The sequence below is a fragment of the Antennarius striatus genome, chromosome 3 (genome assembly GCF_040054535.1).
Source record: "Antennarius striatus isolate MH-2024 chromosome 3, ASM4005453v1, whole genome shotgun sequence".
Taxonomy (NCBI): domain Eukaryota; kingdom Metazoa; phylum Chordata; class Actinopteri; order Lophiiformes; family Antennariidae; genus Antennarius; species Antennarius striatus.
In genome coordinates this window covers 25502501-25520742 of record NC_090778.1, presented here as the reverse complement: position 1 = coordinate 25520742, position 18242 = coordinate 25502501, and the positions used below count along the sequence as shown (strand labels likewise).

Genomic DNA, 18242 nt, shown 5'->3' with positions numbered 1-18242 from the left:
TAAATTGTTCAAATCTATACATCAACTTATAAATTACCCTCTCAGAAGAAACCATTTGCTATCATGATCATTCTTTGTACAAATTTGTGGGCGGATGCACACCATCCTCTGATGACTCTTGCTAAATAAGAACCAAACTATTTATTAGAAATAGAGTAATTAATGCATTCTTTCAGGTATTTTTAGAGACACACTCCACCCAGCCTGCTGTGTGTGTGTTTTCCCAGCACAGTATTGATGCTACACAGAAGCTAATATGACAACACATTAGAAGACTTCTGAATGAGACTCCCAGCCAGGTTGGTCACAGAGAGGCTGAGTCACATTGACACCTATGGGCCATTAGGAGTATTGTTGCTCCTGGGGAGGTAACCGCCCCCCACCATCAAGACACATCATGGGAATTTGAATATACATATGGAATGAACCAGTTTTCATTTGGCTTCAGTCGCATTCAGTCTTTGATCACTGATCCATCTTAAATAATTTCATGGATCAACATTTTTAGCTGTGGTGGCGACACAATGGATTTACAAGGCTGCACAGCTGATTAAGATCCACTGGGTATATACAGCCTTGATGTATTACAGAAGGTATTATTTTAAAATTTTAATGAGAGATGAGATAGTTGTCATTATTTTTTAGAAGTTGTCCAACCTCTTGATTATCAGGACGGAGCCCAGGGACTCCGATAATTTGAATCTGGACGGTAAATTCAGTTTTGAATCAAGGCTGATGGCTCTAAATCGTAAAGTGAAACTTAACTGATCAGAAATAACCTTATTCTAAGTATAAATAGCTTCTGTGCTTGTCAGGATGTATCCCGAGGGTCATCATTTTTAATTAGCACCATCCTCTGAGCCTTCCACCTCTGTTTTAACTGATAATGCTGCTGTTTGTCAACACTTGTTTACACCCGCCGTTGATATTTAGGAGTGCTGCAGGAGGCGCTGAGTAAAAAGGTGAACCAGATAGTGGAGATGTGAAGACAGATATTATCACAACTTGTTGGAAAAGTTCACGTGTTAACAATAATAAATGCTCAAGTCTGAAACTGTCACAGGGTGTTGGTACAACAACACAACTATGATACAACACAAGACAGTCGCCAATAATAAATGATGTCAGTGACAGAGCCACAACACATTTGTGTGTGTGTGTGTGTGTGTGTGTCCGTGCGTGCGTGCATGCGTGCGTGCGTGTGTGTGTGTGTGAGGCTCCGTCCCGCAGGTTTATAATCATTGCCTCTCTCCAGATGGAAGAGTGTTCCCAACTCAGCGGAGGTCTTCCTGCTTCCTTAGGGCAAGAAACATAGGGGGTAGTGTGTGTGTGAGTGTGTGTGTGAGTGTGTGTGTGTTTATTGTTTGTACAGAAGGAGTCGTTGAACTGTCACTTATTGAAAATCCTCCAGGGGATGAACATCACAGAGGGACGAGGTAGAGGAAGTAAAATTAGACACTTTTGGTATCATCAATCCACAAGTGACAGCTTTGTTTTCATACCTTCAGTCGCATCTTTGACGGGAAAAAAGACAGAACTTTGTTTGTGTAACTCTGTCAGGTGGGTGGATGCGGTTTATAGCAACACCTTAAACAAGGCAGGAAAGAATTCCTCCACGACGATGGGGGCAGATGAGGTAGAAGTGGGTGCTATTCCCCCAGAAAGTGCCATTACAGATAGAATAAATGTCACAGCAAATGGGAATTGAACCAGCGGGAACTTCTGCATTAAGTACGCCGTAGCTTTCTAAGGGGGATTTAATGGGTTGGGTTTTTTTTTCTGACAAGCAACAGTTGCAGTTCAATCAAAACTTACTGAGAAACAATATTGAGCCTCTGGGCATGTAAATTATTCAGGAAACAGTTCCCTGGCAGTCTTTTTGTAAATCCTGACAAGTCGACGCATCATCTGACTTTCAAGCCACCTGAGCTGTGCTGTTCTTTACCTGCTGTTTATATTTTATATATTTTCACCATTTCATGGTTTGTCATTTCTCCATCCAGCCAATATCTATGAGACATTATGCACTGAAGCGCCGCGAGGGGCTGGATTCAATCCATTAAATGTCTTTATATGCATCGTTAATGGTTTCATATTTCTAAAGGAACAAATGTCTTTGGGGTAAATGTCAGAAATTTTCCCTATTTTGTCTCAGCTGGGCTAGTAGAGCTGCAGATCGCATGTTGTTGGTGTTGAAGAGCGAAAACCAGCGCATCCGATGGTTTGACATTTAACTTAAATGACATTTTCAGGAATATGCACATGCTCTCTACACCATCATATCCTGTTTTAATACTCATGTTGGCCACGAGTTAACATGAAGTCATGTAAATGGACACCTGCTAAGTGTTTCCCGAGAAAAGAATAAATGAATGTGCTGGCCAGGGACTTTTTAACATTTTATAAATTAAAATATCTGAATAGCAAAGCTGATTGATGTCCCTCAGTGTCAAACTAACGATCAGCAAGTTAATCTTCCATAAAAAGTGCATGTTTGTGTTTATGAGGTGAAAAGAAGGAGTTATTAGCTGTTAAAGATTTGCCAGGTCATGTATTGTTTTTTTTTTTTTGTTAAAGCTTGATTGAGACAAAACGTATGTTTGACAACTTTGTCAGGCCTCCAATGAAAACGTGTACATAATACAACACTGACGCTCCCTCGGTCGGTCCCTTTCACCCAGAGAGAGGTTTTCTTTCCAGACATTCGGCTGTTTGACAATCGTGGGAGAGCAGAGCGGCTCAGGAACTCTGGCTTTGCTTGAATGACAGGTGGAAATGAGCTTCGTTCTCACTTGTGTCACAGTGAAGATGTCACAGGGTCAGCTTCAGCAGCGCAGTCTCCCAGAACAGCCACTCAGTTCGATTAGGCTGTGATGACACATAAATGTGCTCCAACACTCCCCCAGTCTTACTATGGATTATAAAATACAGATTCCTCACAACTCCCGGTGGATCATTTGCAAGCACCAACTGACTTGTTGGAACAAAAATCACAAGCACGGAAAGTTTGTTCAAATTAACAGGATTGTATGTGTGCCATTCGCCTTAATCTCAATTTTAATAAATTATCGCTCATTTTTTCACTTTGTCCAAGCGAACAAAAAGAAAAGTTTTTTTTTTTTTTTAAATTTGTCTTGTTTTGCCTCCACCATCTGAAACATGCTCTAAGTGCTGAAGCATTTTAGCAATTCAGAGTAAATTGCGTCCTTCATCTGCCAAGTAAACTCCCGTGGGAAGAGACTAACCGCTGCAAGACTCAAAATCTCATCTTGTCTGGTCTTGTTCTGCGCCACTGCTTTAAATTACATTTAATGTTGTGATAATTAGTATGGCTAAAGAAGAGTGAGAGGAGAGAAAGCATAAAGGATGTTTTCTCCTCTGCAGGCGTGTTGAACTTCTGCCCCCTGGTGGTTGAAGCTTGTATTGTTTTTTTATTGGGCAGTAAGATAATGCAGATGTGACTTTAACTACCTGTTGTCCTGATGCATGAAGTGTCTTCTTCAATCTAAACATCCATTCATTAACAGTGATTCAGAAGTATTCCTACAGGATTGTGCAGGGATCAGGTTTTAAATGATGGGTCTTCTGCTGGGAATGTGTATTAGAAGGCTGCCATCTAGAGGCAGGATGCTGAAAGTGCACAATTAGATGTGACCGGAGGCTCCCCTCCTACCGCACCTCCTCGTCCCTCACACACTCCAGTAAACTGGAAATTGTCATTGAAGAACTAGATGATTATTCACATCTCCTCATATTGCATTGCTTTGGAGCATATGTTGCTTTAGAATTTAATTTAAAAGAGGAAAAGGTTCAGTTTATTATTTATGACTCTCCTTTTTCCTAAAAGCTTGAATGTAAGACTCTCTGCCCATTATAATGAGCTTTCCATCTATTTGCACAGATTTAATGCCTCAGCTACGATAATGCATGAGCTGCACACACACATAATCGGGTAATTTGATGCTTAATGCAGCAACATTCATAATGACTTTTTTTTTTTTTTAAATGGCAGTACATCTAATAAGAGGCATCATAAGCTGTCAACCTCACCCCTGAATCTTTAGTGTTTTTGTCTCCACACAAGAGAATCATATCCCCACTGATCGCTCTAGAGGCGGTCCTTACATGCCAAATCTATAAAAAACAAAAACAAAAAAAAAAACAGTTGTTGATTTGTGTGGTTTCTTTTTGTTCTGACAGGCATTTAGTCATCTGACTGTTTTGAATCAGTGACTCGCTGCAGACAGACAGTCTGAACGGCCAGAAATAGAAATAAAGGCAAGCCAAATTCAGAACACCAACAAAGATGAAGCAAAAATAGCCGGGTCAGTTTACCCTTTGTTGTCTCAACGCTTCATAATCGAGCATTCAAGTCTATGAGAGCTGTGGGGCACTGATAAGGTTCGCCATTGTTCATGCACTCTTGGTTCCTACAGCTATGTGGATGATTGTGGCCTGAGAAAACCACAAAAATCAATTCTCCTTTCGCCCTAAGACAGTGGGAATAACGATTTATCCTTTAATCAAACCTAGTAATTGGTGGATTGTGTAAAAATTGATGACAAATATTAGAGGTGTACTCAATAAACCAAACTTAATGTTACATGGAGTCGAGTTCTGCAAGAAGAAACTAAAAACATTCTCCCTCTTGTTGTTTATTTGATTTAAAGTGCCTGCTTAAATGCATTTAATTGGCAATAATTTAAATTCAGATTCTAGCTGTACCTGCATTTTAATCTGTTGATTAACACTTGATTTTAAAGACAAATTGAATTAAAAAGGCTCTTCACAGGACGGAAGCGGCAACCGTTATTTGATTAACGCGGTTTGATGCCAGCATTGACTTTATTCCGACTGAAAAGCGCATAAAAAAGACTGCATCGCTCATGCAGATGCGTTTAAAAATGAGTTGTTGCGCTATGGAAGTGGCATCAGCGGGCCTGTGCTTTAGTGTTCTTGTTTTAACCACTTTAGAGCTTTTTACGCAGAACGTCTAACACGTGCCAGTCGCTAAGTAGGTCGTCCTGCTCCCCGCTGCCTCGCTGCCAACTTGTTTCATCTGCTTCCATCTTCCAGCTCCAACTGAATCCACTCTGTGAGACAGAATGCTGACTCCACTTCACCCATTTCCCTTCGGACCTCCATACAGTGCCTCATCATCTCCTCCCATTCTCTCCATCTTGCCCCCTCTCGCTCTCTCACTCTCCATCCCTCGGTCCTCTCCTCTTCCTTCCAATCCGCACAGTTTCAATTTCAGGCTGCTCATCAATCGTGTTGGGTCTCCTTTTGTGTGTCACCATTCACTCTTCCTCTCCATCTCTCCATCTCCCTCTCTTCCATCCCCATTCTCTCTCTCTTCCTCTCATCTTGGAGACAGTGGTGTGCATGCAGCCTCAAATCTAAGCCGTTGCCTGTCAGGCTGCTCCGTTTATGCGCTCTGCGCTACTCTCCTCTCCTCTCCCTTATGCGCTATGCTGCACTGCACTGCACTGCTTGTCTCTCCTCTCCTCACATCTCCGTCTCTCCTCCTTCTTTTCCCCTCTTCTTTCTTCTTCTCCACCTGCATCCCTCTCACGCTAGGCGTTCTTATCTCTACTGTGCATTGCTGCGCTCTGCTCCATTGTTTGGGAAAATACTGTGCACTCTGGCAATTTTTGTGCCAAAGCTGAATCCACTCCAGCCACTGGTACAAGAGGATTCAGATGCTCCTGGAGCTCCGGGTTTGGATTTCCTGGTACTCTTTGGATCTGAAGAAGAGTGCAGTGAGGAAGGTGAGGGTGAGCAGAAGGCTGCCCAGGTGAGAGCTCCATCTGCTCGGGGAAGTAAAGGCTTCAAGGTGGTGACAGAAGTGGCTGATGGTTTTCCGTCGAGGGCCATGCCCTGGGACTTGCGTGCTTTTTGGCAGTTGGAGTTGGAGACCCTCTCCCTTTTTTGCCCCCTTAGTGGGGCAGCATTAATCCTGGTGCCGGGAAAAGCTGCCGGGCACCAGTGGCTCCACCGTGAAGAGTGGGCACCATGAACCAGCTGGATGCACCACGGCCACTCAACTGGACCATCAGAAAACTATGCCACGCAGCCTTCCTTCCATCTGTGCGCCTTCTGAAGGTAAAAGAACACAGGAGAAGGAGATGGTGGAAATAGGCTGAAAAATAAATGCCCTGGGAGATGTGTTGTAAAAATGTCAGCAGCGCTTCTGCTGTCCTGCTACTTTTCACAAGAATAGAAGTAGAAAGAGGTGATAGGATGGAAATCCGTGCTGGAAAAGCTGCTGTTCCTTATCTCTCCATGTACTTAGTGCATGTCAGACTGGTATTAAGAGGGAGCAGAGGAATAAATTATATCCCAATTGGTGATATGGTGTGGATAAAACTGCCACACACAAGTAAGGAGATGCGCAAAGAGGATAAAAAAAATGGAGACAGAGGAAAAACAGGAGCTTGTTAGAGTGATGCACGCACAGACTGGGATGGAGAGATGGAAGAAGTGGTGACAAAGAAAGTGTTGAAAGAGGAAAAGCAAAAATATATAAATGATTGAAAGAAAGCACAAGAAAATAGAGGGGAGATGATAAGAACGTGAGGAAGAAGAGATGGAGAGAAACTAACGGGTGAGAGTGGATTGACAGCGGTCCTGTGTTGGTGAAGGTGAAGAATCCAAGTGAAAGGAATGAGAGAAGAGGGAAGGAGAGGAGAGGGAAGGGAGATGTGAATGAAAGAGGCAGAACATAAAAGTGGAGAGGATTTTGTATGGTTGGCTGAGCAGGAATGTTGAATCGGAGGCGACAGGAAGGACTGAGGAGGTTTAGGGAAGAGGTGGATATGCAATTCCAAATCCCAGCGGACAGGTGTTGAAATGAATTCAACTGAATGCACCTCAATGTATAGCCTCATGGTGGACAGTGTGCATCTCAGTTTTGGGTTAAAGCCTATCTTTCTCCACATCATCACCTGAGCTGAGTTGTGTAATAACGTGCAAATGAGTCTATATTAATCTGTGTGTCTGAGCGTGTGTGGGTGCACTCACATAAAATCTGATCTTCATTATTCATGTGCTTTTATTCGCCGTTACAAGCACTCTTCTTTCTGTTCTTCCCCCTCCTTTGATCTGGTTTTATCAAAGTGTCTCCCTGAACAGTGCGGCTGTGATTCTGAACCACGCAACCGGAGTGCCTGGACTCGCATGGCAGGCATTTGCATTTGTATAGGGTTCTGAAATGAACATCATTGTAGTCCTTGATTGAATGTGCCTAGGGTGTGTATGTGTGTGTTTGCGTGTTTGTGTGTGTGTTAACATTTATTCTGACATGAAATACCTCTGTGCATTGTAAGTAATGGAGTATATTCCGCTCATAATTGATCTTAATTCGCATCAGTGAAGATTTGTAATCATTTTATTCACACAATTTGGTATTTTTTAGGTAAATCCGTACAAAAATATTCTGCAAAGACACAATGTGATTTTTTTTTTCTTCGTATGGTGGATCCATGACCATCAAGACTTGTATCACGTGAGACTTGTGGACTGAGTGCTTTTATTCTTAAAATTGTTTAACCTAGCAACTGTGGCATTGCAAGTTTTTCTTGAAACCCAATATATTCCCATCCCATATTGTTTTATCCAACATTAATTTTGCAATTGGCTGCAGAATTAACAGCATGTTCACCACAGTGGTGTTTTTGTATTAAAAAGACATTACAGTATGTAGACGGTGATATTCAGGCTGGCTGAAAATCAAACTCCTGCAGAGTTTCTGTTGCACCAGCTGAACGTGAAACCATTTTTACCGCACCTTAATCCTGCTAGGGATGCATCGGTGTGAAATTAATATAGGCTTATAATTATTGTTGGATATTTTTTGCACAACAAGCACTTTCCTCCCATTTCTCTCCAACTTATTACCTGCCTGCTTCTGCCAAGTGTGTACTTGTGCTTGTGTGTGTGTGTGTGTGTGTGTGTGTGTGTGTGTGTGTGTGTGTGTGTGTGTGTGTGTGTGTGTGTGTGTGTGTGTGTGTGTGTGTGTGTGTGTGTGTGTGTGTGTGTGTGTGTGTGTGTGTGTGTGTGTGTGTGAGACTACAGTTCACAGGCTGTCAGGGAAATTTCCTGTCTTCTTCAGGCAAGAAAATATGTCTGACAGATTGTATATACATGTTTATGTGTGGGAGTAAGCTTGCATCTGTGCACATACTTGTCTATGAGTACAGTATATGTATTTATAATGCAGTACTACAGGCAAGTATGTGCTCCTCTACCAATGACATGAGTGTATGGCTGGTCTGCACAGAGAAGGAGAAACTGTTTCAGCAAGTACAATAAACAAAAGAACCCTTATCTGTATCAGAAGAAGTCCTGGTACTGAGGAAGTGATGTCACTGCGGGCAAAATTCACTGTGGTCACACCCACATAGTGGGAGCCCTCCTGTGATTAATTGGGCAGATAGATCGAACGAGAAATCGGAGATGTGGGCTGAAAGATAAAGAAATGGGAAACAAATGGATCGATGGGATTTAATCTATAATCTTGTCGCATTTGGGAGAATTTCACTGTCGCTCAATCCAGCTTTCCCCGGTTCATCAAGTCATCCCAGCGGCGGAGGATACCAACAAGGGGTTATCATGCATTCCCACTCCGCCGAGAATATTACCCATTGGCGTCCTTGTTACTTTATATTCATTGATAATCAGATCAAGCGTCGAGGCTTTGGTTTGCCTCCAGGCTGTGTTTGCTGTTTGTACTAAATCAGATCAATATGAATGTCAGAAAATCCGATTATTGGCCACATATTAATTTTTCTCTTTTATCATTTATAAGGATGACTGTCCAGTCCAACTGCCTTTAATCTAAGAAAGATGATCACTTTCACTCCCAGTTTTCCACCATCCCCTGATGAAGTTAGCTCAATGCAGGATCTGCAGCCACTTGGCTGAGGGGGCGTGTCCCAGTGGATGAAATCTAATGCAATCTGGTGCCCTAACCTTCTGATAATCCCTCATCCACTTATGTGATTCCACGCAGTTAATAATAAAAAATACAAAACAACAATTGCCAGTTTCAGCCTTTTAACTCACCAAGAAACACATAAATGGTGGGGTGTACGTTTGTGTGTGCGTGCTCAGATATTGATCACTTGAAGATATCATTTCCACAGCGGTGAGAGCCGAAGGCCCAAAGCATTGATTCCATTCCTGGTGGTAGAATAGGCTGGAAACCCAGTGTAAATGTTTTTGTTTTTATAGTTTTTTTTTCTGTTTATGGGAACACCTCCATGTCCCAGAGATAAATACGATATAATCTGGGTCACTAAGAATGGATTGGAATGGATTTTAGTCTTTCAAGATGTTTGACAATGACTCTCTTTTTCTTGATGACCCTAAACACCTTGTGAATGAAGTTTCTGCTGTCATGAGCTTTAAACAGGTAGTTGAACTCATTACAGCAGCGTTCAACTGACCTTTCAAATGGCAAGCAATTGGTCAAGTGCCTCTTGAGAGAGGAGAAATGCTCCTGCAGAATTAGATGAAGGGTGGTGGTGGTGGTTGTGGTGGAGGGGGAGTCGAACACCTGAGGTTTTCCTCTTGTTCATGGGGTCTCTACCAGGATCAGATGACTCATTCCGTTTGGATCCGCTGTCCCTTTGAAACTGCGTGCCCTTTTATCCCGACCTTTACTAATGAGGTAAAGTTTTAGCTGTGTCTGGGGATCAAATAATTTCCCCTGTCATAGCTAGAGTTTTGTTTTTTAAACATGCAGCAGTAAGGGATGGGATTTTAGGTATCACTACATTAACAAAGATCCATTTCATTCATCACATCACTCTCTTTTTTTCAGCTTTATAGGGTGAAGTGTGTCTGATATTCCACATTTTCATGGTTTGCTTTGTTTTGATTGTGGTGTGACATTCATTTTTCCCGATCATTCAGAATCTGACAGTTAATTTCACTTCTCCTCACCCTGACAGTGTTAATACCTTGTGTAGTGCTGTGCAGTAATTATGTAAAGAGATAGCTGCATACAGAGAATACAGTAATAATCCTTTTGTTCATATTCATTCCTTTTCCACCCTTCCTCCTCTGTTTTTTTGCTTCTCTTTTTGTTACATCTTTCCTCTCTTTTTGGGTCCTACTTCTTGTATGCATACGTAACACACCACCTAATGCAAAATGCAGGAAATACATCTCGCTAACGCTAAAAATAAAATTGCGTTATGCAACTAGATACCCTCTTTGCAGTGCTTTGAATCATGTGGGTTAGTTGTGAAGACTAAATATGTCATCACATACATAAAATCTGATATAAAAATGTGAATTCAGACACAGGCAACATCCAGTATAACCAGGAGAGAAGAGTACAGCTTGTCACCCATAGATGGCGCCACTCATTTTTGTATCTACAGTAGTTACAGTGAGGCAGGTGGGTGCAGAAAATCTCAGTTTAAATTGTTGTGAAAGTTACTGATCCTAACAGACGGATAAGGAAGAAGATTCCTTTTAGTAATCTGTATTGCACATGTCCTGCTTTAAAGTAACATACGTGAGGACAACCAATCTGTGTCTTCCTTCTGCATGTGAGCCATATAAGGGAGTGGGGGCGGGGCCTTTCAAAGGATACTGATGTAACTGGTGCAGCGGTGATGAATGCTGCTCTGGTTTGGATCTGCTGCACTAAAAGGGTTCGATAAGAACAGATTGTCTGATTGTGTCATGCATATAACCTCCTTATTGTTTTGAACAGAAAATGATGCATAATTGATTGTTGGAGCGGATAAAGATTTTTTTTTTCCACCTCTGACTTGGATTCCTTCTGCACCATTAATTTTCTGTGCTTCATCTACGCACCCTGATAAATCATCACGATCGGGGCAGAAGGGATTGTACCAATTACCCAAGCTCTCGGAAACCACTGCCTATTTAATTTAATTTGCCACGATGCTAAATAATGATATAATAAAATTACCATAGTGCATTTAGATGTTGTTGTATTGATTTAACAAAACATAACACAGGTCTAACAAATGACACATGATGCGATGATAATAATATTAGCTCTATTATTTGCAAATAACTGCATTAATCAAAAACGCCTTAAATTAAAATGATTCAGCGTGTTTATGGTGCGTGTTCAGAGAAGTGGGTCTAAGGTGTCCAACACTACACACATTGTAAACACCGCTGAGGAATTGTGAAGTGTGACTTTGGGCTCTGTAAATTAAATTTACTAGACTGGAAGCATCCCAAACGTGTGGAGAGAAAATGCCATGTGAGTGTTGAATGAAACGGAAGGATATTGTTGTCACACACACCCCTAAGGGATGTCTCTTACCTTTCCTTTTTTTATCCTCCTTTGGCGTGTTAACAGGCCTCAAACTCACAGGATGTCCAGAAAATGCTTGTTGACGTCCCAATTAAAGAGCAAAACTGTTGTTATGAGGTTTCCATTAAAACGGCATTTCACTAATGAACCAAAGCATGGAGTGCATAAACTGACAATTAACACCTAATTCCTTTATTCTGGCAGACAAAGATGTTATATTTCCTTTTTGGCACACTTCCAGGTAACATCATGGGACATATTTCAAGCTGCTTGCACATTTGGTTTTTCATGCTTTCGAAAATATCTGGAGCATTAAACAAGAAGCTGGCTCAGAGAAGCAATGTGATGTCATCCTAATGCTTTTGTTAATACAGCAGATAGTACAGAATGACTGTACCCACCAGTCATCTGCTGAATCATTTATGAGAATCGATGTTGGAAGCACCTTTAGTTTCGGAATAAATGTATAATCTGCAAACACTTCCTGCTTTCGCTGTGGAAATGTCTCACCAGCTTGCGTATGAGCGTCAATGCCACACACGGATGTAAATGCCACATCCACCCGCCCACAGCTCCCACCGTGTCGTCAGCGCAGCAGCAGCACCCAGGAGTTATGAACCCAGAACACTGACCTTTGACCTGTAAACTGCCATAGGGAATTGTATGCTGGTGATGGAGGGCTATTCAATTATGTATAAGGAGAGTATGTCGTGAATCCTCCTGATGCTGGTCATGAACACCACGTACCGAAGTGTCATTGGTACCAGGAGACATGTGTGTGTTTCTCTATATGTAGCTTGACTTTTCTTGTGTAGTTTGCAGCTACATCTCATGTCTTTTTCTAGCACTCTTTTTACTTTGAGAGCAGTCCTGCAGAACATTTTGAAATATTTATATCCATCTTGTTTGCGATATCAGCCTGGCAATTTTATTTGATTTTTTTTTACCCCTTTTTTGAGTAATTAATTTGCACTTTAATATTCAATGTTGAGCAGCACTACATTGAGTGTGGTGTGCTGCAAAGTAATAAAATAAACTGGCAGACAACTGCAACGTGCAAAGGTGCAGAGCACCTTCTGACTACAAAAAGGTCAAGTAGGTTTACATATACAGTATTTTTTTACATCAAGAATGAATGCTGGGATATGCTGCAGCCCGTACAAACCTGCAATAAGCAGCAAAAAATAATGTATGGACCCAGTCCACAATGAAAACACCATTATGTACGAATAAGCCTAATTGGAAATATGCTAAATAATTTTCTGGCCAGGATTTAGATGAAAGGCTTGATATCCCTGGGGCCAGGTGGACCGGCCACCCTGACACCATCCCTATCTATAGTACAGTAAATGCGAAGCTTTAATGCAAAATGTCAAGCTACAAAATTAAAAGTCTTACATCAAAAATCTGCGTGAAAATCAAAGTATGCACAAAGTGCAGATGCTGGACTAACCTTTTCACTTCATCACTTTGATTAATTAAATTACTGCTGTAGGGTGGGGTGGGGTGGGGCTGGAATCTGTAATGAGGCTGTGTTATATTGGATGTTGTATGTGTGGGTTAGCTCATCATGGCATATTTATATGAACAACGATTCTTAGTAGTTGATTTAAAGCTGATCAATAGGTCAGCAAGAAATCCATAAAGCCACTAATCAATACTTTTTACATTTAACTGCTCTCAAACCTGACTTGAAGAACTGGGTTTGACCACATTGACGCAGTCCAGTAACGGCAAACAGCTCCATCAAACGATGCTACATTGGATTTCTTCTCCAGTCGCCAAACTGCAAAATGAACAGAGGAGGTCATGCGTTGGGAAAAGTGTGGCGTTTCTTGTTTCATTGCTTTAGAGACATGATGGCAGTCATACTTCTGTTGAGGGTAATGGACCCTTCTTTATGGTGTCGCAAGACGATCGGCGGTAGTAGACCATAGTGGACATGATGGGAAGTGTGGGAGCCATGTTTTCCATATAGACAGGGCCCGATCCATCGACAGCACAATATGCAAGCACCAGGATCTTAAATTAGATTCTCATGGAGCAGAGGACTGGCATAACGTGGGAGAACTTGACATACGCTAGCACACCAGCCAGGAGTGCATTTCAATACTGTATGTGAGAGATGACAAGAGTCTGGACCAGAACCAAGAACATATTTTTCCACCCTGTTAAGATAATGAAAAGGCCTCCTGATAGAGGTGAGTTAATGTGGATGTGTTGAAATTGCATCCGGAGGTGGCAGAATAAAAACAGAGGCTCTCTAATAGCCTGAGATGAGATGTTAGCGAATGGGTTTAATCAATGAAGATGATCTGAAGACAGATCCAAGCGGCTAAATGCATACATACACACTGTAAAAAGTAGTCTTTCTTTCAGGATGATGTTTGTAAAACAGTTTTGACATTGATTAGACCTTTTTTTTTTTTTGTAGAAATGTAAACAAACCAAAAGAGAAGTTAAAATGTTTCGGAAATAGATCTCATTTCAGAAACTCGTGACTGACCGCCAGGCGCATGACCCGCTCACCCTCAGCTTCGGGTTCTGTCACTGTTTGCCCCACTTTCTGACAGGAACCCTGAATAATAACTTCTTCCTGTGTGCAAATAAGGCAACATCAGCAGGAGTTCCAAAATCAGCACCACGGACAGCGACCACAACACATATCCAGTTCAGTGTTTTCAAGCTCAACAGGCCGTAATAGTTCGAATCCCATTACTGACTGACGAAGCCTTTTATTTTCTCTAAAGGCTTTATCTATTAAGTGTTGAAAAATAATTACACCCTTGTATATACATACACTTAATCAATAACTTAAAACATGATTCGTTTATTATATTGCGAGATGATTAAAAGACGTAAGACGTCTCCATCAGTTGACTAATTAATTGACTAATCATTTGTTTGCTTAAGGATTTGCCTTTGTCATCGAAATAGCTTCTTAATGTGTTGTCATAAGTGTGATGGAAATGGTGTCACAAGATTTAATTAATTTATAAGAGTGATTATTTTGTACAACCGCACTTCCCAAGATGCTATGCTTTACTCATGGTGTAGGTTTGGGTGGAGGAGAATTTTAAAAATATTTCAGCTTGTTAACTACAGCACAAAACAATACAGTAGTAAAATATAAATGCAGCACAGCTTCTGAAAGTTAAGTAGTTTATAGGAATTCCTTTTGCAGCTTCCCATCGACTTATCCCTCTACTCCACACCGGTCTGAAAATTAATCTGCCTTAGACTGTTGTCGAATGCCACCTGTTCCGTCCTCATGGGAAAGGATGCTTAGGCATGCCCGTCTGTGGATGTCTGAACATGTGGTAGTCCATAAATAATTGATGTGCTCTTGGTAATTGTGGTTGAGGCTGAGTCATAATATAGTTCATCCAGATTTTAACATGTTATAAAGGCTCATTCAAAGCTCAACCTGAAGGCTTGCTGAAGTCAAGGTGCTTTTTAATAATCCATTGAAGGCTTAAAAGAAAAAAAAAATTGTTTTTGCTCTTTGCCGGTTTAGTATTTGTCTGCAGTATTGAAGAAGAGCGAATATTGAATTGCATACGCTGATATCTGTATAAACAGTCTGGCCTCTATCATTAAAAGAAATCGAATAAAGACTTTTCTTTTTAGCCTTTATATCTTCCTTCCCCGCACGTGAGGTTGTGTCTGCCTGTCAGATTTGCAGGTATTCATTGTGTTTTTATCCCATTCGTTTGCAGAAAAACCCCACAATGAGTTTGTTGCTGAGGATTTATTGCCCATGCACCTCACTGTTTGTGTCATTGTGCTGCACCGATACGTCCAAGGGAATGACTAACATATTTGTTTAATATGAATCATGTTGGAAGAAAAGGGGATTATTGATGGCAGGAAAAGAATGCTCTCTCACTCTGTCTCATCTCATCAGTCTCTTCTCGCTCTCCTTCTCAGTGTTTCCCTCCCTGCTTCATCATCCATGACCATCAACATCACTCTTCTCTTCTGGCTCTTGTTCTCTCTATTGATCAAGAAAAACTGATCGAGACAAACTAGCCTTCTGAATGTAATCGCAACGGGCGAATCGATAAAGATCTACATCGGTAACGATAATGAAGTTTTGCAGAGCTTTTGCCTAATGGAGCTGAGGTACTTGGTGCTCGCTGAGTTTCTACCTTATGGCTCAGGGGGCTGTGTGCACACAGACAGATGACTTCATTTAAAGAGCAGGGCCTATGGTGGAGATAATGACAAGAACATTCATGGTACCAAGTAATGAATAGAATATTGTGATAAATATGGTTGATGAAGGTAAAAAAAAGGATATATGGAAAAAATCCACACATAGGTCCTTCAGGAGGGATCATTTCACTTTGGGAAAATACGCTGATCTGCATTCTGAGCAAGAGTTGGACAAGGAGTGCGATGCCAAACCCTAATTACTTTATAAAGCAAGCACCAGATTAGCTTTGCATGATTACAAGTCCCCACTTGTTGCCTGGCAGTCTCACAGCGATGACAAACTCCAGCAATTATCTGCGCCCGGCCGCTGGTTGCCAACGGGCACGAAACCCGGCAGAACGGCAGCCGAATCCGCTGGTCATTTTGTCTGCTTGTGTTAAACAATTAAGGGAAGCTTCCTCCTGTGCTCATGCTAAGATAAACTGACCCACTCTTGCATCACACTGGTATCAAAGGACATAATTCCAGCAGTCATTGATGTCATCATCGTGCAAACTTTGTTTCCTGTAAATCGATCATTTCCTTTCCATTAATAGGTGATTTTTTAAAATTTTTTTTTTTCAGGAGGTGATCCCCACCTGGATGGTGACAATCCCTCCTTACGAAATTTTCTGCATCTCTTCCTGCTGTCTTTACAAACTAACATCCAAGACTGTATTCTGCAGCTCACACAGTTTGTTGTTTCAGTCAGAGTGATCTCATTTAGGTCATTAGCTGTGAGTGGTGGCGTCTTAAATCATGTCGGGACAGCTTTAGATCTCTCGGATGCCTCCTCCCGACCATTTCTCTGTGCTTGCACATTACAAACCAAAAATAAAAACACACATGCTGCCAAACACCAATCGCACACACAGCTTTTTATTCCCCGAACAAACCCTACAGGTGAATTAGAGAGACCCTGATGTTTTATGGCACACGTATGATTAACTTCCTCCATTTTTGGCATAACGGTACTTCTAATAGTGTTTTAAGTGTGTTCTGTATCCTGAATGAGGATGAGGAGTCTGTACCTACTGATTTCTCTCCAGGTTAAAGTGTACAAACGCACAAACACATGGCACACGTATGATTAACGTGTGCCATGTGTTTGTGAGACACTGTGGGTCTCACATGAATTAAGATGTGTGTGAAAATAGTGTTATTTCTGTTTCCCCTGCATCTCCTCCCATCCCCTCATCTATCACTCTAACTTTTGTCCCCTTTAAATGCAAAGAGCGGCTTGAAGTCTCGAGGCTCAGCGATTGGACAGCATCCAGTGGAGCTTCACCAGCTTTAGTGTGTGCATCTGTGTGTGTGTGCTTGTGTATGCATAAGTGATGGGTTTTCAATATGTATTTATTCCCATATGCATCACTGGATGAAGGATGGGACAGAGGACTGGGAGTCTTTCTAGTAACATTGAGTGTGAGGCAGTGGGGGGTGTCGTGATTTTGAAATTGGGCAATGATAGGGGAATCTTTATCACTCTGGTAATTAACATCATTTTTAATGAACGTAAATATTACTGATTGGCACAACTTTGATTTTTTTGTGTGAAAAAAATCTTATTTTAAGGATACCTAAATGTTGTGTAACACCATAAATTAACGATATCTAAGGTTCAAGTGATATTTACATTTCGTGAAGCAGTCTTCTTCTTCTCCTTTCGGCTTTTCCCTTCAGGGGTCGCCACAGCGAATCAGTTGCCTCCATCTAACCCTGTCTTCTGCATCCTCTTCTCTCACACCAACTACCTTCATATCTTCCCTCATTACATCCATAAACCTCCTCTTTGGTCTTCCTCTAGGCCTCCTGCCTGGCAGTTCAAAACTCAGCATCCTTCTACCAATATATTCACTATCTCTCCTCTGGACATGTCCAAACCATCTCAGTCTGGCCTCTCTGACTTTATCTCCAAAACCTCTAACATGTGCTGTCCCTCTGATGTACTCATTCCTGATCCTATCCTTCCTGGTCACTCCCAGAGAGAACCTCAGCATCTTCATCTCTGCTACCTCCAGCTCTGTCTCCTGTCTTTTCTTCAGTGACACTGTCTCTAGACCAAACAACATCGCTGGTCTCACCACAGTTTTGTACACCTTTCCTTTCATTTTAGCTGAAACTCTTCTATCACACATCACACCTGACACTTTCCTCCACCCATTCCATCCTGCCTGGACACGCTTCTTCACCTCTTTTCCACACTCTCCATTGCCCTGGACTGTTGAGCCTAAGTACTTCAAATCCTCCACCTTCTTGATCTCTTCTCCCTGTAACCTCACTCTTCCACTTGGGTCCTTCTCATTCACACACATATATTCTGTCTTACCGTGACTAACCTTCATTCCTCTCCTTTCCAGGACAAACCTCCACCTCTCTAGCTTCTCCTCCACCTGTTGTAATTGTCTGTGTTTGTGCGTCGGTCCATCCGTCCAACCACCAAATATCTGCACAACCGTTGCAGATAGAAAGATGAAACAAAAAGCACATTAGTCGGGCGGCAAAGGGGATGAAAATGAGATGATAACCTTGACCTTGATAAAACTAGGTCAAGGTCAAATTTCAACTTTTGTACATTTTTTTGCACATATCTCAGGAACTGGATAAGATAAGAAGAAGAAACAAAAGGTGTTATATTCAGGGAGGCAAGGGGATGAAAATTAGATGACAACCTTGACCTTGAAAAAACTTGGTCAAATTTTCACTTTTATACCTTTTTAGGTAAACATCTCTAAAG

The 18242-nt window shown here is 41.6% G+C and overlaps 1 protein-coding gene across 2 annotated transcripts in view; it reads left to right on the top strand.

Annotated features, from left to right (window-relative positions):
- The first annotated feature begins 5969 nt into the window (after window positions 1–5969).
- Window positions 5970–18242, top strand: part of trpm3 (transient receptor potential cation channel, subfamily M, member 3) — a 93226-nt gene continuing 80953 nt past the window's right edge. For both annotated transcript variants that reach the window (XM_068310205.1, XM_068310204.1), the window contains exon 1: window positions 5970–6105. In XM_068310205.1, the coding sequence (XP_068166306.1) occupies window positions 6016–6105 (90 nt within the window). In that variant the 5' untranslated portion in view covers window positions 5970–6015. The remainder of the gene's footprint in view (window positions 6106–18242) is intronic.